The sequence below is a fragment of the Pinus tabuliformis genome, chromosome 2_1 (genome assembly GCF_031772625.1).
Source record: "Pinus tabuliformis cultivar Carrire ecotype Pingquan chromosome 2_1, CPIR1, whole genome shotgun sequence".
Classification (NCBI taxonomy): Eukaryota; Viridiplantae; Streptophyta; class Pinopsida; order Pinales; family Pinaceae; genus Pinus; species Pinus tabuliformis.
In genome coordinates this window covers 542313173-542334964 of record NC_142299.1, presented here as the reverse complement: position 1 = coordinate 542334964, position 21792 = coordinate 542313173, and the positions used below count along the sequence as shown (strand labels likewise).

Sequence of the window (21792 nt, the reverse complement as noted above, 5' to 3'; positions counted from 1 at the left end):
ACTACCTATGAAAGGGAGTTGTTAGGAGGCTACAAGGTTAGATGTTGTGATCCATGCTTGAGAGAAGCACAATGAAGTTGTGATTAGGTTGTTGGGTTGTTGGGTTCTTTGTTAGGCTGCTGAACTATTTTAACTTTTATTTAGGCGATATTGCAATGCAACAGTATGGGTATAGTCAATCACACATACAACGACAAGAAATTGAGAGGAGGTGAAGGGTAAAGAGCTTTTACCCATTGCATTAAACAGGTTGTGTTCCTTTTGGAACTTTTTGTATCCTCATAATGTGCTGTCAATTCTTCCGTAAAAATTGTCCAACTGATAATTTGTTTATGAGAGCAAAGCCATTGATACCATATGAATTGATTTGGTTCCAAATATAAAGTTGCAATACGTACCTTTTGTGTGTTTTGCACATTATTGAGATCGAAAAATTGCTCCATCTGTAATATCCATGTTGTGGGATCCTTGCCATCAAACTTCCTCATATCGATTTTTGGAATATGGTGGGTCTTCGATCCAACATTAGAGTCTATGGAATCATGACTAACATTTCTTTTGTTCTCATCATGAGTTTCCTTTACTACCCTTTCACCATTAGTGACCATTTCTTGTAGCAACTTATTCAATTTTATCTTCAATTCTTCCATCTTATCATCCATGCCATCCATTTTAGTGTCCATGCCATTCATCTTAGCTTCCATGCCTTTCTTTAAACCATCCATCTTAGCTTCTACACCTTTTTGTGCAAGTGACACTTGTTGCACTTGGTCTCGTAATTTTGATATATCATGTTGCATTTCTTCCTCTTCTTCATGAGTCATGCTAGAGATTTCAGGTTGCTTACTAGGTGTTTGCATTTTCTTTCCTCGAGGCATCAATTACCGATAATAATGCTTTATTATGCCCTTTGAGTTACTTCAAACTAATTTTTTAAACCAAGCTTATGCAAAAATTTAAAAAAACTACACACCTTTTTTCACTTTGTAGGAGCTTAATATTGAATTTGATGTATCTATGTAGTTTCGCATCATCTAGTTCTAAAATTGTGACCTGTAGTAGCCCTCTGTGTCCTCTTTCCAATGCCACCATTTTGATCCAAATTGGATTCTCCAAGGAAGAGTTATGCACAATCTCCCAAGATGACCTGATTATAGACCTTTCGAGAAGAGAAAAATTGTATGAAGTGCCACGTGTCACTATTTTGACCTTTGGCTCTGAACAATATATAAGAAACTACAGTCCGTCTTCTTTCTGTACCTTCTTACAAGATTTCAATCCGATGCTCAGAGAGAAAGTCATGATGATTTTCCCGAGGTCACCTGTTTGGAATGTAATTCAGGAGTCTACAAAAAGACCAACTTCCTCAGATCATATCTCTACCAATATAGCGCAAAAAGCCTTGAAATTCGAACCTGAGGTTTACTGTGATTTCGTCTCAAATGGGTTTTTTTTTCGCTTCTGAAACGTTGCAGAAAAAACGTTATAGCAAAAATGCCACGATGACCTATTTGGAGCAGCGAAACCCTAGAATCGAAAGCTCTGACACCAAATGTTATGAAACCAGCTCACAAAAAGATAGAAAAGATAGTTGAATGCCTTATAATTCAGCCTCTTCGAGGGGGCAACCTCCTTTACATTACACAAATGAATAATTATTTGATGATTCAAATGACAAAACCTCCTTTCCATATATAGGAGTCTAAGGGGTCACAATATAACCAAGCCGACCTAACAATAATAATATAAAGGCACAAAAATAACAATAGAGAGATTCTATGGGGCACAGTAATAATAATATGGGGACAATAGGGGCACAAAAATATTAATAAGGGATACAAATACAATATTAATGGGGGCATCACTAGTATTATAGGGACCTAACACAAATTCTCAATAACTCTAACCGTGTCAGATTTAAAATAGATTTAAGTGAGGATCAAATAATTACACCAAGCTTATTTCCCTAACAATACTCTTAAAACTAGCACCCCACAGTGGCATTTAAAAAATACAAGTGTTTGGTGACTCATTGTTGTTAGATAGTGTACCCTAGATCATTTTCTACTAGGTTGGGGAACACATGGCAGATCTAGGCACTTCCTATTACAACAACATTACACAAATCCATGCAGCATTAAATTCCAAACAAAAATAAATAGACAGTAAGGGAACATCACAAATATTCTAGCAGTATGGGAACATGCATGCATGTATGCACCAACCATAAATAGAATAGGATAATTTTATCATTAGATTGCAGGTTAAAGATAAAGTGCTAAAGTTTGATGAGGCGGTTTTGTTTTATTTTTCGCAGTCTTTCTGAATTCATTTTTTATCAGTTAGATAGAGTGTAGATCCAAATATCTAAGCAATATATCTATTTTTATGAACCCTAGGTGTCACTTATAAGAGAGAGTGAGAGTATGGATCTGTAATAGGGTTAGTTTCAGTTCTTACACAAAATACTTTCTAGCAGAGTTTTATTCAGTAGTATTGGAATAACAGTGACATGGGCTTTTGGCATTGATCTAAGTGTTCCAATGTTTATATTCCAACTGTGTTTATAGATTATAGTGAGATTCAGATTGCATTTTTGATTAGCCTTTAAATTTATACAATGTTAGTTTCCATTAGAAGAAGAGGTTGTTTACAATATGTTATACAAATTCATAATGGTATCAAGAGAGGTTTGATGAAGCCTTCTAAAAATCCTTGAATAGATAGTAGGACCACTACCTATGAAAGGGAGTTGTTAGGAGGCTACAGGGTTACATGTTGTGATCCATGCTTGAGAAAAGCACAATGAAGTTGTGATTAGGTTGTTGGGTTGTTGGGTTCTTTGTTAGGCTGCTGATCTATTTTAACTTTTATTTAGGCAATATTACAATGAAACAGTATGGGTATAGTCAATCACACATACAACGACAAGAAATTGAGAGGAGGTGAAGGGTAAAGAGCTATTACCCATTGCATTAAATAGGTCGTGTTCCTTTTGGAAACTTTTTGGCTCTTTGGCTATGACATCTATGCTAAAAAATACTTCCCATTTATAGCAGGCTATGGAATGACTTCAAGTAGAAGATGACATTACTGGAGACTATTGCAGGTATTGAGGAGAAGCATAATGTCTCTCCCAAACACCCAAATTCTAAACAAATATGATAAAAAAACATGTTATACAACCCTCAAAACATCTACCTAAAAAATACTAGATTGTCTAGAATTCAATGGAGTGACATTTATGAAAGAATCGCATAGATTAAAGTATATGAGGATGAGTATTAATGTTTACCTATAATGATATTATAAAACTAATATAAATCCTCTATATGAGGATTGTTGGATTGTCTTAAATTCAAATGGAAGTATGTTATTCAAAGAATTATCAGAGTAACAAGAAAAGAGGAACTAAGAAGGGTTAAAAAGGGAAGAAAGAGAAGTCAGGTTCTTGTAAACAGAGAAAGAAGGACTTGAGCCACATCAAGTGCTTCACATGTCAAAAGCTTGGGCACTTTCCTTCCAATGTCATCAAAAGAAGGGGAACGACAAGAAACAACACGAGAAGCAACTTGCAAGGAGTGCAAAAGCATCAGCTCAAGTGGTGCCTGTCATCTGAAATCATGTCTGATGTCGACTGGTATGTGGATAGTGGAGCTTGCAAACATACAACCTCTAACAAGAGTACCTTTAGAAGAACTTGGTGATGATCCCATGTATCCAGTTGCAAGAGTGGGACATTCAATGCCCCATTCACTGATCTCTAGTTCAAGAAAGGTGCAATCAGGAGAGTAGTGGTAAGGAACACTCCTCCTCACATCCAAAGGAGTTGCAATACCAGTCACATTCTGAATCCAGTCCAAAAAATATTTCCTAGCCTTGTAGGCTTGAAACCACTCTTGTTTATGCATGAATTCGAAAACCCGTTCTGTCATTTCCTCCGAATGGGTTTTCTGGTTTCTATCAATTAGCCCAAAATGGTATGCAACACTGGCATATGTTTGCACTTGAATTTTTGAGTCTGTCATCCCATTTCCAATCCGAAGCCCACTAAGATGGAATGGAATTTTTGAGCCATTGAGTGAACCCAATTATGCATTCTCCATTGATTTCTTTTTAGATTTAATTAAAATACAGTGACAAAAAGTAGGAACATACTTACATGCATATCTCTCACCCGCCACAAACAAAAGGCGGTTACTGAATTCTGGAACGAAGCTGTAAAACTCCTCCAAAGCAGTATAGAGATGCTTTGCAACCTGGTTATGGTCGGTAGGGATGTCCTCATCCCATTCTCTATTATGTTGTAGCTTGAACCCACTGGACTATCAATGAATAAAACATTGTTTTAGTTTTTAAAATTATAATTTGTTTTAAAGAGATTGTAAATTTTTACTTTTTAAATTAAGATTGAGCCTATGAAATTCACAAAACCCTACTGCTACCATTTTTTCAAATTAATATCAATGAGAGAGCCTGCTCCCTCTATGTCATTCATCATTGTCTAAGTGATTTCGACAGTACTGCTTACTTGTTCTTTGATTTTAATAATATCCAACAGACTTTAATCACCTTTCCAATGTTCTCGCTTGTCAACCACCCGTCCTTGAAATTCGTCTTCAAGACCAAATCTCCCCCCCCCCCCTCGCCCCCTCCCCAAGCCTACTGTAAGAGTGTTGTCTTCAACGAAATTTAATGCACTATGTGCTAATGCTATCTGGTCATCACGAAACTTAGCATTTTCCCCCTTACCGTCTGTCCCAATAGCACGATTTTTCCTCCCCCCACCCCTTTTTCCTCTGGGGTGTTTAAGTTAGGGGAGGCAGCTAGGGTATTCTTCGCAATGGAAACTACCCTTTTTTCTTCTTACATGAGAAGTTATCCAAATCTGTTATCACTCAACCATTTCCTTGCTTCAAAAAATTAATAGTTTATTATTCAACTAACAAAAAATAACAATATTGTCCAATTTGTTCTTTTAGAACGAAAATTAAAATATTTACAGTTTCCGTGGGGATATTACATTTGTTGCGAATAATCTGTGACATATTCACAAATTATTGTTTTGTTGAAGGAATTGTTTAACGAAAGCAGCTTAATCAGAATAAACACAATTAATGAAAATGAAAATAAAAATATTTATAATTAAGTTTAATAATGAAAATGAAAATATCTATAGTTAAGTTTAATAATAAAAATAAAAATAATAAAAACAATTAATGAAAACGAAAATATCTATAATTAAGTCTAATAATGAAAGAAAATATCTATGACTTCAGAGCAAGCACTTCTGCTGCAGAGTTTAGAGGAACAAAATTTTCAAAAACAAATATAATATTTATTAAATTATTTTTTTCTAAAATTTGAGTTTACAAATAAATTACATAGCTATTTAGTATTGAGGAAGAAAACTCTCGAATTCCTTGAAGAAAACACCACTTCTTAAATATTTGGATTTGGATTTTCAGTTCTATCTTAACTACTCAATCTCTAACCAATTCTAAAAATTTCTAAAATTTTCCAAATTAACATCCTTCTCTAAAGACGAAAATATCGAAGAGGTTACACACCATAAATCACATCTCTAACGGGAAGTACTGCTTGACGATCACATAAACCCTAAAACGTCTTGAGACTAGATGGATTATTCAAAAGATTACAAAAGGTGGCATAAGCGCTCACGTCTCTATGACGTAATGAAACTGGGATTTCTTCATTTCTTCCATGGCTTCCATGAAACACTTGACGAGGATATCAGCGTTCACATAATCCTTGTGAGCATGAACTTGCACCAGGACAGAGTCAATATAGCTCACAATAAAAATTCCTAGCGCCTGCAACAACAAGTTCCTCAGTTCCAAAGAGATATGGAAGAGCACTATGATTCCAATCAAAAGAAAAATAATGGGAAAACAGAAGTAACCTATTTACTCACTTGAGGCAAGCCGGTTACAAAGAACGAAAAACTTTTTATTGGATTCCCATAAATTGCTACCTTCTCCATTGGGCCGATCATGTTTGATAACATCATTGTTGTATTGGACAGAGCCTTGTATATATATCTACACATTGCCTGTACCAAACTCAGAATTAAGAATCGGTAACACTCAATCAGTTTCATACTTTTTATAATTGATCCAGTGAACGTACCCGTCGTCCTTTCAACATCGCTATATATCTCGGTAGTTTGACGAGGAAAAAGACCCCTAAGGATATTTTATGTCTGTCGAGTCTCTGCTTTGCCATTTTCACAAAATCCAGAGGATTCTCCAGCTTTCCCATTAGAGGTACTTCCACTGGCAAAAAACCAATGTGATTTCCCCAAGGCACTTGAGCCTTTGGTTTTAACATCTCCTCCATGTTCTGCACGGTTTACGCCGTCATCAGATCTCAAAATATGTTTGTCTAGGCAACGCTCTTATATGGATAAACTTATTTGAAATGTGATGGGTTTGTCAAAGAGAGAACCTGTAATCCAGCCATCGTTCTCGTGTTTATCATAGATAATGCTGTGAGTTTGGAGTTCTTCAATCGTTTAATAACATCGTCTTTTGGTCGGTCAAACCTCTTTTTGTAAGCATCTTGTATACCATATTCTCCAACTGCATACATATTACAAAGTGTGTTTCATGAAAATACTAATTGAAAACATGAAAAGGGACCCAATCAAAATATATTTCATTGATTATTACCAATGATAATTGGTCAAACGAGATTTTTTTAATTGTACAAACTTTCGCAAAAGGTTTATTTATATTTTATTTATTAATTTTAATAAATTTCAAATTAATTAAAATAATTTTAAATCTAAAATTAACATACATGTTATTTATAATTAAAAAATTAACCTTAAAAAATTAGCACAATCACATTAATGGTTGATATAAGCCTCATAGATGTATATCAATCACTTAATGGAAATTTATTACTCTGCTACCCGGAAAAGGATAATCTCCCATGATAACTTTGGGTTAATTAATTAGAATTCTAAGCTTCCTTCAAAAGCATCGGGTATTAAGCTTTGGTTCCTTTAGGAATCCAGTGTATAATTTATCATCAAGAAGCAGCTACCAACCATTCCTTTTATAGATGAGGCCGGGTATATAAAAGCAATATAAATACTGATGTAAAAATATAAATATCGATGTAATCTCATATTCATATATATATATATAACATCTTCAAAATTTCTGAAGTTAAAAGAGAGATTATATATACAGATGGTTTTCAATTTTTAATCAATTTGTGTGGTTTGAATTTAGATTATAACAAAAATTATCAATAGCAAATTGTTACAGACATTCATTTTTTTTCGTGTTGATATCATAGTTACCAAATTTGAATTTAAATTCGGATTCGAATTCAATATGATACAATAAAAAAAAAATCTGATGAAAAAAATTCAGTTTAGAAAAAATTGAACTATCTATATATATATATATATATATATATATATATATATATATATATATATAATTTAAATACTTTGTCTTCATTTTCTTCTCATTTATTTTGAAATTTAAATAATTTTAATCAATATAATATACAAAACTCAAATATTGGTCATTAGTTTCTGATTTTATTTTAAAATTTTTTTTATAATTAACACATTTTAAAATTAAATGTTCAAAACTTAGTTTTATAAAATTCCTCTTAACATAAATAAATAATTCTTAACCTAAATATATATAAAAAGAAAAATCAATTATATTTTATAAAATTTGCTAACTTCGAAATTTTCCTTCCTTGTTACCTTAGTTTTTTAAAATATTAATAGAAACACTAAAATTTTTAAATCTAGGAAAATTTCAGCTCTCTATTAGTTTCCATTTTGTGTAAATTTTAAAATCTGGGAAAATTTCTTCTGACTATTAGCTTCCATTTTACATGAGTTTCTCTTTTACCTGCGATCTTGCCGCCATTAACATATATTTTGTGTTTAGGAATTTTTTTATTTAAGTATTCGAAATACTAATCGAACTCACGAATGGTTCAGGGTTATTTGGTAACTATGATTGATACTAGTTAAATAGAAACACATAATACTAATTAAATAGAAACACATAAACTATCGTAGAACTAAAATAACTTGAGCTTTCATTAGTAAATAATGAGTTAATTAAATATTTTTATACAACTTCATTACTTAAATGGCGTTTACGGGACTTTTTATCTTTAGCTTTTTTCTAAATATCCAGTCCCTTCAGATATTCAGTGATTTCAAAATAATAATTGATCATGTTACAGGAAAGAATCATATTAAAAAACAGTATCTATCTGGCTGGTTAAACAGAATTAATTCTGTATGGATGAAGAATGAAGGATGACTATTCTACTCAGCATGTTAATAGAGCTCAAAATTCCCAGGCTAATATATTATCAAAAAAAGAACTTATTGCACAAACGGGATTCTGGAATATGGATATAATCATTGAAGCGGACACTTTTTCGATCCAGAAATTCTCTCTCCCACGCACATAAATCTTATATTTCATCATAAATTTCCCAGGTATATTTTCAGGATACTGTTTTATCTCACTATACCTTATAGTATTATATGTATGTCCTCCTACAGGTGAGGAAAGAGGCCACATTTTGGGGTTCTTTTGGACTTTCTCTACCATAGCTAATTGCTATCTGTTTAAAGCTTTTATATCCCCATCTGGTTAATTGCTTTTTGGCGGCTCAAAACTTTATTTTTCATTAGTTTCGAGGGAATCTTGGCTTCATGTCGTATCAGAACTAGTTTTCTCTCCTCTAAAGTATTGTAAAGGTTTGGTTATATCTCATATCAGGCTATATCAAGATGTATTTTGGTTTATTATGGTTATTTAGTTAATAGAATCAAGCTTTTTTCGTGTTGGAAAAAAAAATCTACTCACAATCCCCACGAAAAAAATCTACTCACAATCCCCTTATCAGCTGTAATTTGATACATTTATTGTAAATACATCCCAACCATGCTATTCGCTTCCAACTCAGCCATATGTCTGGTTGTGCCCCTATTCATTGTAATGGTGTCTACCAACAAAATCTGCAACACAATGTAATGGGTGCAAAAACTAAATGCAGCACAAGAGTACTCGATCTTTCTAAGGCTCTGCACTTATTTGGAAAAGGTTTGCAGTGATGTTATCATCAATGAACCCGGAAAAGACTAAACAAACAGATAACGAAAATTTAATTCATACCCACAAAATATAACAAGAGCAATAGATGTCACGTACCCGACAAAAATAAAAAAATAAAAATAAAAAAATTATTAATCGTATTTAATATTCTATTGCTCGTTATGGTTTTTGGTACGAACGTATCACTGTTCGTTGACTTACCCACATATGGATTTATATGTTGTAATGTATATGAACATATATTGTTTACACAAATGATTGCTGGGAAATTAATTTATCAACGATTATGGTTTTCATAAACCTAGGGTGGCAAGGACCCTTGAACGATTTGGTTGATTGCTTTATTAAAATTGGGCCGCCATATGAACCTTGGGTGTTATCAGAGTTGACAACTCGAGGTATCCGCTGGCATTCCATTGTAGTGACAGGTGGGCACGACATTAAACACGCCGGCTCGATCACGTGAAGGGAGTGGGCTGGCGTTAAGTCCCTGCCTAACTCTTTACCGCCATGATCAAGGGTGTGGATGGCCCAGGATGGATCCGAGGGCGGAGACGCCTCCAGATGTCATAGCCGAGGTTTGGGTGGTATATGACTTGCCCTTCTCGATTAATCGGGTTATTGTGAAACTCGGCGCTCCTTTGCTCTGCTCCGCACCACCTCGTTCCAGTCTGAACTCTTCTGGTAAATTCCTCATGCGCTGAGCGCTCGTTTCTCCGCTGAGCGAGTAATCTTGCACCGATCATCCGTCTGTTCATTATATATAAACATATACTACTGAACTCTGGAGGTATGTCACGGATTGTAACCTACCGGCTCTTTTTTTTGTTGTTCTTTTGCTTTCGGGTAGATGATTATCTTCCTTCATGTGGCGGTGCTAATTGTTCCTTGCCATGGTGTGTGCATGCAGTAGAACCGGTTCGGAGTTCGTTTAGATGAGGAGGCCCTCCTTCGAAGGCTATGGTGCTCCCGGCTCTATACCAGGTGCGTTTCTCCCGGTTGCACGGTATGCGATTTGGGTTACATTTCTTACTCTTTATTTGATCTACCCGCAGAGGGTCTCCCCTGCGCCGACCCGTAGCCCAACCTTACCTCACCGTGGTTGGTCGCAGGTGGCAACGGGAGGCTCCCCACTGTACTATTCCGAGCCTACCCTTGTGTTAGCCATGGGTTCCATCGAAACCCTGGCGCTTTCCGTGGTTAAGGCTAGAGATTCCTCCAGAAAGTGGAAACTGTATTCGCATTTTAACCATTTGTAATTTGAACTGTCATGTTAATGTTGTATATCGAATGGTACTCCGGCCACGGCCGTGTGGTTTACAGATGTTGGGGCTTCAGGCCCTTTTTTTTAATTCCTTTTCTAATGATATGTTACAAATATTGGGGCTACAGACCCTGTTGGTTTTCTTTATTGTGAACTGTTACGACCGTATGGTTTTCTTATCAATGGACTTTAAATCTCCACCACTGTTTCATGTCGGCTAGGAGATTTCTTTTGCGTCAAGAATGATATGGTTCTGTTGGCCAAAGGCTATGTAAACTTTCCATATAATGTTCTGGTTAATATTTATACTATGGTTATGCTTTTGATACATGGTAGAAGTTTTATGTACATTCTAATGCATGAAGTTGCAACTCCAGTTACGGTTCTTGCATGGATATTCTATGGCTGTCCCACTAGCAGAGTATGCGGCCTCGGTTGTCCGGCCCTATGCTTACTCTGTGGACGGGAATGGTCTGAAATTCTGTTCTTACCAAGAGCCAAATGTATTTCTCTGGTTTATAGTTCAGTTACTTTACCATTTGTTGTTACTTTAACCCCGCGGATGACAGCCTAATGCTGCTGGGTTTTATGTTCGGGGTTCTGTTTGTTAATGCATTATACATTGATACTGTTAACACATCAGCATTCGTATTATTATCACATTAATCTTGGTATTGTTAACACATTATTCTTTGATACACGTTCTGTGGGGTTGCAGTTTGCAGAGGTGTACCGAGGCACTCCCGGTATTCACTATATGTTAGTTACTTCTTTATTAAAATCTCATTGCAGGGTTGTCTTGTATTGCAGGGGTTGCCCGACTCGGAGGGCTTGTCTCCCCTTACCCTTTCTATAATTATTCTATATCATGAGTTTAATGCCACACTCGAAAGACCACTGATCTTTCCTAGTAATAGAATTGAGTTATGGAGATTATTGTCTCACTTCCTTGTTTTTCATACCTGTAACTTGTAATTCGGCAAGATTCTCTCTCTGCTTTTCCCAACTACTCGGAATAGTAGTGTTGCGATCGGTCTGCTACAACCAGGGTTTTATTCTTACCCTTGCTCCTGTCATTTGGCAGTGAGACCGAAGCTTAACCGTTCGGGTCTCTGTCTGGAACAAGGCGCAGGCTCCTATACTTAAAGACTAACATCTGCTATCCAGCTAGTGTGCAATTAGGAAGTAGCAATGATATTTTTAAGCAACAATTATCTCCTATGCATTACAGATATTTATAGGGTTTAACTTAAATTACTTGCAAATACTTGCAGAGATTTGAGGGTTTCAGTCTTACTTACCTGGCCTCGGCCATCTCTTAAGTCCCTTAGTAGATCACCTGCACGCAAGCCTGTGCATAACTATTTAGCCGCCCATCCGTGAGACTCGTCCTTCGAGACCAGAGCCTCCCCCCTTGCATTCCTCTTGCCGGATCACTATCCTCAGCAAGGTTGCACTGTGTGCTCGACTATCTGGTCCTTACCAGACGTAGTCTTTCATTCACTCTTTTTTTTTCCCTCTGCCTGTCTCTACAGCGCAGATTTTTGCCATCCTCTCCCTTTTTCCCTGGAAGCTTTTCCAGTTAGGGAAGGTGGTTAAAGTCAGTTCCAATAACCGACTTTCCTCCCAAGAGTTGCCAACACTTATCATGAGTATTCTTTATTAAAATATTTTAATGCACATGTAAAATAAAAGAAATACTCTTAGGATCTTTAAAAAAAAAAAAAACAGACAATAAAATAGTCTTCCAATGTCATTCTTAATCCAGTCTTTTACCGTAGTGAAATTTAAATATTTACATATTCCCGGGGTCATCACATCTCCCCCCCCTGAGATTGGACATCGTCCCGATGTATGTTGTTCACAAACAGCCCCAGATAAGCTTCCTTAAGAAGCTCTTCATCTTCCCAAGTGGCCTCATCAGGCCCATAGTGCTGCCACTGCACTTTAACTTGGGTAATAACTCGCTTCCGCAGCTGCACTTCTCTCCGGTCGAGAATGCTCAGTGGTTCGACCAGGACCTCTCCTTCCGGTTCGACCTGCAATCATCAACAATATCAGTCATTTCGCTTCCAAAATTCATATCCAATAATTCAACTGGAATCAGTCCTTACCCGTACATCTTGCCATTTGATCACATGCTTAGGGTCGTAGATGTATTTTTTTAGTATAGAAACATGGAAGACATTATGGATTTTAATGTGGCTTGGCAGAGCGAGCTGGTAGGCTACTGGCCCGACTCTTGCCAAGACCTGGAAAGGTCCAAAATAGCGGGGTGCAAGTTTAGCGCAACCGCTCCATTGCAGGGTACTTTTCCTGGCTTGAATTCTTACATAAACATGGTCGCCGACCTGGTACTCTTTGAACCTTCTTTTCCGATCTGCAAAGCTCTTTTGCCGATCTTGAGCAGCCTTTAAATTAGTCCGCACCCTTTTTACCATGTCCTCCATTTCCTTGAGCATCTCTGGCCCCAACCTTAGTTTGTCTTCAGGGCCATTCCAACTTGAGGGCGTACGGCACTTCTGTCCGTACAAAGCCTCAAAGGGAGTCATTTGTATGGATGAATGATATCCATTGTTATATGCAAATTCCACCAAATGTAAATAATCTTCCCATTGTGTTGGTTTTTGCATTACACATGCTCTTAACATATCCTCTACAATCTGATTTACTCGTTCCGTCTGTCCATCAGTCTGGGGATGATAAGCTGTACTGAAATTTAGCTGTGTACCCAGTTCTGCAAACAATGCTTTCCAAAAGGCAGATGTAAATTTTACATCTCGGTCTGATATTATCGTCTTCGGAAGCCCATGCAGTTTGAACACGTTCTGCATAAAAATGTGTGCAATCTGCACCGCTCTGTAGGTAGATTGCACTGGTATAAAGTGTGCTGCCTTACTCAACTTGTCTACTACTACCATAATAGAGTCATTGTTCTTCTTTGTCCTAGGCAGTCCAGTTATGAAATCCATGGATATGATCTCCCATTTCCATTCTGGAATGGGCAAGGGTTGCAATAACCCTGCCGGATGTAGGTGCTTTGCCTTGATCTGTTGGCATTCCAAACACCACGCTAAATATTCAGCCACATGCTTTTTCATTCTAGGCCAATAGTATTCCCTTCGAAGCGCAGTAAGCATCTTCTGGTATCCAGGATGACCTGCGTAGTGGCTGGTGTGAAATTCGTCCAAAATCAGATTTTTAAGACTGTTGTCGTTAGGTACAAACAACCTTTTTTATAGAGCAGCATTCCATCCTCACCTATTTCATACCCCTGCTGACTTTCCTTGCTGGAAAGTGGTATTTGCTGTTTCATTTGCTGATATTCGGCATCTTAGTCCGCTGCTGTTTTTATCATTTCTTGCAAGGGATTCTTCCATTTACTAAGTGTAACTTCGTATAAGCATTGCACCTTTCGACTCAGTGCGTCAGCCACGCAGTTTTCCTTTCCTTTCAGATGTTTAATGTCGAAATCAAATCCACTTAAGAAATCTGCCCAACGGGCTTGCCTTGCATTCAGGGTGGGCTGACTGAAATAATTTGTCAAGCTGTGATGGTCTGTCAACAACAGAAATTTCCTTCCTAATAAATAATGCCGCCACATTTTAAGTGCATGTATGATGGCTGCTAATTCCAAGTCGTAGGCAGAATATTTCTGCTCATGCTCCTTTAGCTTTCTTGACTCGTAAGCGATCACTTTTCCCTCTTGCATTAACACTCCACCCACACCTTCTCGACTTGCATCGGTACATACCACGTAATCCTTATTAGGATCAGCTATACTCAAAATGGGAGCAGAGGTGAGCAAATGCTTAAGTTTCTCAAAGCTTTGCTGACATTCTGAATTCCACTTGAACGCCCTTCCTTTCTTCTGCAAGGAAGTGATAGGATATGCTACCCTTGAGAAGCCTTCCACAAATCTTCTATAATAACCGGCCAATCCCATGAAAGATCTGATATCCGCCACATCCTTAGGTACGGCCAATCCATTATGGTCTTTTATTTTCTCAGGGTCCACTGCAATCCCTTCTTTTGTGATTACATGGCCCAAATACTGTATCTCCTCTTTGAAGAAATTGCACTTGCTGAGTTTAGCGTACAGTTGATGCTCTCGAAGAGTTTGCAGTACCAACCGGAGGTGTTCCTCGTGCTCCTCCTTAGAACGAGAATAAATCAAAATGTCGTCGATGAATATCAGTACAAATTTATCCACAAATCGATGGAACACACTGTTCATTAAGCACATGAAAGTGGCGGGTGCATTAGTCAAACCGAAAGGTAGCACTACAAATTCGTAGTGTCCATACCGGGTTCTGAAAGCTGTTTTAGCGATGTCCTCTTCCTTAATTCTGATCTGATGGTAACCAGATCGCAAATCAATCTTGGAAAATTCTGTCGCGCCCTTGACTTGATCAAAAAGTTCATCGATCCGAGGTAAGGGATATTTATTTTTGATTGTAAGCTTGTTTAGCTGTCGGTAATCGATACACATTCAGAGGGTTCCGTCTTTCTTCCTGACAAATAGCACCAGAGCTCCCCATGGAGACACACTGGGACGGATATAATTTTTGTCTAGCAATTCCTGTAATTGCATTTTCAACTCGGTTAGCTCGGGTACACTCATTCTGTAAGGTGCCCGCGAAACTGGTGCTGCCCCTGGTAGCAATTCAATGGTGAATTCAATATCCCTTTCTGGGGGTAGCCCAGGGATTTCTTCCGGAAACACATCCGCGAATTCTTTTATTACCGGAAGGTTGTCCAGCGTGGCCGTTTTGTCCTTGGTTTCTGCATAACCCACCTGAATGGCATATATCTGGCATCTTTTTTTGATGCACTTAGCTAGCTGGGATGCAGTGATTGGCCGGACCTGCACTGGTCGTTTAATCCTTTGCATCTCTTGTTCCTTTCCAACATCATCCTTGTAATGAATGGTTTTCGTCTTGCAGTTCACTAACGCCTAGTGCTTCTCTAGCCAATCCATCCCGATTAGGATGTCATATGAACCAAGTGGAAGCATATTCAGATCTGCTACCACTGGCTGCCCTGCTATTGTTAAGGGCCAGTTATTGACCTTCGCCATTACTCGCCTCTTAGCCCCCGTAGCTAGCTGTACCAGCCAAGGGTTCCTGAATTTTTCAGGTTGTAATTTACACTGTTCAACTATCTTTGGGCTAATATAACTTAAAGTGGCTCCTGGATCAATTAGAACAGTGATAGAAAAGTCTAAAATTTTACCTTCAAATTCTACCATGGTGGGTTGGTACTCTGCCTGGCGGTCGTCCAGAGCTGTGTTAATCCTTGGCACGCTTCATCCCACATCGTCGATGGTTGATGCCTCATGAATCTAGGATATCTGATCAGTTCCCTTCCGTTGCGAACAATTCTTGACGTAGTGCGATCCGCCACAACCCCAGCACTGCATTGGGGGTCTGGTTATTCCTTCGCTGTCCAGCTTGGCAGATTGTTCGCTCATTCTGGTTTCACCGATTGTCTTGGATCTGAACGAACCTCTTGGTGTTGTTCTGTTGTTCTTCCCTTTATTGCTTCCTTTAATTCCGCCGCCTCGGCCTCCTTTACTGTTTCCAGCAGTTTTACTACTCTTTTTCTCACTCCATTTCCTATTGGAAACGTCCCCTTTCTGTTTGTTCTGCTGATAACAGATTCTGGCCTTGCGAATAGCTTCATCCATTGTTCTAGGATTGTCAAATTCAATCCTTTCTCTCATATACATGGGTAAACTACTAACAAATCTTTGCACCTTGGCTTTTTCTTCCTTAAGGTAGGGCACATAGTGAAGCAGGGAGGTAAAACGGTTAATAAACTCATCCATAGTCTGCTGTCCTAATCGCAGATCGTGGAATTCCTTTGCCTTTTCATCATAAAAGCGCTATGTCAAATATATTTTTTTAAAATATTTCTGGAACTTTTCCCATGTTATGGTTCGTTCGCTTACCCCTTTAACGATTTTAATCTCCTCCCACCACAGGGTTGCTTTTCCTTGTAACTGAAAGATAGCCAATCGTGCCTTCAGGTTATGGTCATATTCATATAGCTGAAAATATTCGTTCACGTTAATTAACCATGCTTCAGCCGCTTCCTCTTGTTCCCCATCAAAGTGTGGGGGTTTGATTTTCCGGAATTATCCCTGTAATTCCACTCTTTGACGTTTTGAGGTTTGCTGTTCGGATGCATTGCCAGATTGATCCTCTCCTTCCTCCGAATTTTCAGGTTCCGCTTGGTAGTGCTGTTCCTCCGTCATCCTCTGCTGTTCTGCACTGGGATTGGCTAACGGCGGGTTCTGTATTTCAGACAGACTTTTTAAAATTCTTTCTTGCTCCATTGTCAATCGTGCATTATCCTCCCGCAACCGAGCCATCTCATTTTTCAAGTCCTGGACTGTCTCCAATATAGCCAGGTTCGTGCTCCGTGTCTCCTCACCAAGCTATACCCAAAGCTCTGAGTTATCTCTAGGATTTGTTGCAGGTCCCTATTCGGCCGTGGACCTGTGCGGAGCGCTGCTAGCTCGCTGCATATTACTGTTACTATCTATTGTCGTCTGTTATTCTTCTTCCCTTTTTTTCCTGATATAAAATCAGGGGAATATTTGACACAGTGAGTTACTTTGCACATTTTAGTGAAGAAAAAAATAATCAAATATTATGATTACTTCCACAATTAACATGTTTAAGCTCGTCCCAGAGGTCACAGTATGGGAACCTCTGCTCTGATACCAATTTGTCACGTACCCGAATTTTTATTATTATTATTATTAATCGTATTTAATATTCTATTGCTCGTTATGGTTTCTGGTACGAACGCCTCACTGTTCGTTGACTTACCCACATATGGATTTATATGTTGTAATGTATATGAACATATATTGTTTACACAAATGATTGCTGGGAAATTAATTTATCAACAATTATGGTTTTCATAAGCCTAGGGTGGCAAGGACCCTTGAGCGATTTGGTTGATTGCTTTATTAAAATTGGGCCGCCATATGAACCTTGGGTGTTATCAGAGTTGACAACCCGAGGCATCCGTTGGCATTCCATTGTAGTGACAGGTGGGCACGGCATTAAACACGTCGGCTCGATCACGTGAAGGAAGTGGGCTGGCGTTAAGTCCTCGCCTAACTCTTTACCGCCATGATCAAGGGTGTGGATGGCCCGGGATGGATCCGAGGGCAGAGACACCTCCAGATGTCATAGCCGAGGTTTGGATGGTATATGACTTGCCCTTCTCGATTAATCGGGTTATTGTGAAGCTCGGTGCCCCTTTGCTCTGCTCCGCGCCACCTCGTTCCAGTCTGAGCTCTTCTGGTAAATTCCTCATGCGCTGAGCGCTCGTTCCTCCGCCGAGCGAGTAATCTTGCGTCGATCATCCGTCTGTTCATTATATATAAACATATACTACTGAACTCTGGAGGTATGTCACGGATTGTAACCTATCGGCTCTTTTTTTTCTGTTGTTCTTTTGCTTTCGGGTAGATGATTATCTTCCTTCATGTGGCGGTGCTAATTGTTCCTTGCCATGGTGTGTGCATGCAGTAGAACCGGTTCGGAGTTCGTTTAGATGAGGAGGCCCTCCTTCGAAGGCTATGGTGCTCCTGGCTCTATACCAGGTGCGTTTCTCCCGGTTGCACGGTATGCGATTTGGGTTACATTTCTTACTCTTTATTTGGTCTACCCGCAGAGGGTCTCCCCTGCGCCGAGCCGTAGCCCAACCTTACCTCACCGTGGTTGGTCGCAGGTGGCAACGGGAGGCTCCCCACTGTACTATTTCGAGCCTACCCTTGTGCTGGCCATGGGTTCCGTAGAAACCCTGGCGCTTTCCGTGGTTAAGGCTAGAGATTCCTCCAGAAAGTGGAAACTGTATTCGCATTTTAACCATTTGTAATTTGAACTGTTATGTTAATGTTGTATATCGAATGGTACTCCGGCCACGGCCGTGTGGTTTACAGATGTTGGGGCTTCAGGCCCTTTTTTTTTAATTCCTTTTCTAATGATATGTTACAGATATTGGGGCTACAGACCCTGTTGGTTTTCTTTATTGTGAACTGTTACGTCCGTATGGTTTTTTTATCAATTGACTTTAAATATCCACCACTGTTTCATGTCGGCTAGGAGATTTCTTTTGCGTCAAGAATGATATGGTTCTGTTGGCCAAAGGCTGTGTAAACTTTCCATATAATGTTCTGGTTAATATTTATACTATGGTTATGCTTTTGATACATGGTAGAAGTTTTATGTACATTCTAATGCATGAAGTCGCAACTCCTGTTACGGTTCTTGCATGGATATTCTATGGTTGTCCCACTGGCAGAGTATGCGGCCTCGGTTGTCCGGCCCTATGCTTACTCTATGGACGGGAATGGTATGAAATTCCGCTCTTACCAAGAGCCAGATCTATTTCTCTGGTTTATAGTTCAGTTACTTTACCATTTGCTGTTACTTTAACCTCGCGGATGACAACCTAATGCTTCTGGGTTTTATGTTTGGGGTTCTGTTTGTTAATGCATTATACATTGATACTGTTAACACATCAGCATTCGTATTATTATCACATTAATCTTGGTATTGTTAACACATTATTCTTTGATACACGTTCTGTGGGGTCGCAGTTTGCAGAGGTGTACCGAGGCACTCCCGATATTCACTATATGTTAGTTACTTCTTTATTAAAATCTCATTGCAGGGTTGTCTTGTATTGCAGGGGTTGCCCGACTCGGAGGGCTTGTCTCCCCTTACCCTTTCTATAATTATTCTATATCATGAGTTTAATGCCACACTTGAAAGACCACTGATCTTTCCTAGTAATAGAATTGAGTTATGGAGATTATTGTCTCACTTCCTTGTTTTTCATACCTGTAACTTGTAATTCGACAAGATTCTCTCTCTGCTTTTCCCAACTACTCGGAATGGTAGTGTTGCGATCGGTCTGCTACAACCAGGGTTTTATTCTTACCCTTGCTCCTGTCATTTGGCAGTGAGACCGAAGCTTAACCGTTCGGGTCTCTGTCTGGAACAAGGCGCAGGCTCCTATACTTAAAGACTAACAGCGGCTATCCAGCTAGTGTGCAATTAGGAAGTAGCAATGATATTTTTGAGCAACAATTATCTCCTATGCATTATAGATATTTATAGGGTTTAACTTAAATGACTTGCAGATACTTGCAGAGATTGAGGGTTTCAGTCTTACTTACCTGGCCTCGGCCAGCCCTTAAGTCCCTTAGTAGATCACCTGCACGCAAGCTTGTGCATAACTATTTAGCCGCCCATCCGTGAGACTCGTCCTTCAAGACCAGAGCCTCCCCCCTTGCATTCCTCTTGCCGGATCACTATCCTCAGCAAGGTTGCACTGTGTGCTCGACTATCTGGTCTTTACCAGATGTAGTCTTTCATTCCCTTTTTTTTTTTCCTTTTGCCTGTCTCTACAGCGCAGATTTTTGCCATCCTCTCCCTTTTTCCCTGGAAGCTTTTCCAGTTAGGGAAGGTGGTTAAAGTCAGTTCCAATAACAGACTTTCCTCCCAAGAGTTGCCAACACTTATCATGAGTATTCTTTATTAAAATATTTTAATGCACATGTAAAATAAAAGAAATACTCTTAGGATCTTTAAAAAAAAAAAAAAAAAAAACAGACAATAAAATAGTCTTCAAATGTCATTCTTAATCCAGTCTTTTACCGTAGTGAAATTTAAATATTTACATATTCCCGGGGTCATCACAATAGAACAATAGTGTTTTATTATAAATGCGGGGAACAAGGTAAAATAAATGGACGGCCTCTTCATTCGTTCAGACGCTCAACAGTGGACACAGAGGGAAGTCGATCGATTCGAAACGATTGAACAATTTGCAGAAAAATAAAAATAGTTTTGAAAATTTACTTGGTTTCTTTGAAGCTCAAAATCGGTTCAAACACTTGTCATCTCATTTATTAGGTTTGATTGTGTATTAAATTAAGAATCTCATTTATTAGGTTAGACTGTATTAACTTAAGATTATTTTATGATTATGAAATCCAGATCATCAATATTATAAAAAAAAAAAAAACCATTCCAATATCGACCCAGCCTATCCGATTAATTACAAACCTAAAAGTTCCAGAAATAAAAATAAAATTAATCCATTATATTTCAACCCATTATACCTTCAAAAAGTAAAATTTAATCTAAAAATAAATCCATTTTTTGATAGATCTTAATTATCAAAATAAATTAACTAATTTTATCAATCTGGGATACTGCCCTAAGACTTTTCTCCTAATATTTTGAATAAAATATATTCATACTAATACAAAAATAATGTTATGCTTAAAATATTATACTGACAACAGAAATAGTCGAGTAATATGTTAGAAACAGAACGCAGTTGCCATGAGAATGAATGAAGTTAAACTCTTAAGCAATAAGGATGAATGTAGTAATAAGCATGATCAATGGGCTTAGCTGGCATACCAGCTGAGAGGCTGATCTGCAAGTAGCGTTGCATGCCTGAGAAAATTATTCCTGTTATCACATCATTGACTGTCTGCAGGGAAAATAAAAAATATATATAAAGATGCATATGAATTAGGCTTGAGAAATAAGAATTATTGATCTGATATCACAATTTTAGCGTAGATTATGAAATATTAAAAAAATTTGATTTTGAAATATTTTAGAAATTTGATATACAAAGAGAGTTTCAAACCTTTGATTAACAAGAACAAAGTGAAAGTGAAAAAGTCTGATTTCAAAAATATTTCAAAATCTACAAGCTAAAAATAACTGATACTACATACCCCTCCTACGGAATTCTTAATTTGTTTGATATCCTCGAGTGGAAAAGTAGCAGAAAGCAGCGCAACGGGCATTTTTTCGACTCCTCTAGGTCCTCGAATAGGAAGCTTGCTGTCATCAATCCTTCCTATCGCTCTCAGTACAGAGCTTATCACATCGATCAGAGTGTACCATAATAGGAGCATCATATAACCAAGTCTGGGAAAAAACTTAGCTACTGTAATGTCCGACGAAGTGGATTTAATACTGCGCTTGGCAGTAGGAAAGGTGGGCGGGAGATGAGGATTGTCGACTCTCCTGAAAATAGAAAACAATGTCGACATTAAAGAAATCCCATCTCCAAGGGAATGGTGGACCTTAACAACCATGGCGGCTCCGGCCTTCCTCGTTTTGTAATTCAGGAAGTGGAGCTCCCACAGTGGACGTGACTGATCAAGACATGTGAGCGACATTTTACAGATATACTCATCGACAACGGCATCGGAAGATTCTTTGCCAGGTGGAAACTCTACAATAAATGTGTGGTTATCGGTGTTGACAGTTGTTTTCTGCCATCGCAACACTCCCCGATCATCATCCTTCTGCAAAATAAATCACAATCTCAGAAACGAAA

At 38.3% G+C, this 21792-nt stretch overlaps 1 protein-coding gene across 1 annotated transcript in view; it reads right to left on the bottom strand.

Annotated features, from left to right (window-relative positions):
• LOC149201426 (wax ester synthase/diacylglycerol acyltransferase 6-like) overlaps window positions 1–21745 on the bottom strand; it is a 35060-nt gene extending 13315 nt beyond the window's left edge. The window contains exons 1-2 of the mRNA XM_089399719.1: window positions 21182–21745; window positions 20856–20928 (exon numbers count right to left, since the gene is read on the bottom strand). Coding sequence (XP_089255845.1) covers window positions 20856–20928; window positions 21182–21631 — 523 coding nt within the window. The 5' untranslated portion in view covers window positions 21632–21745. The remainder of the gene's footprint in view (window positions 1–20855; window positions 20929–21181) is intronic.
• Between the last annotated feature and the right edge of the window lie 47 nt (window positions 21746–21792).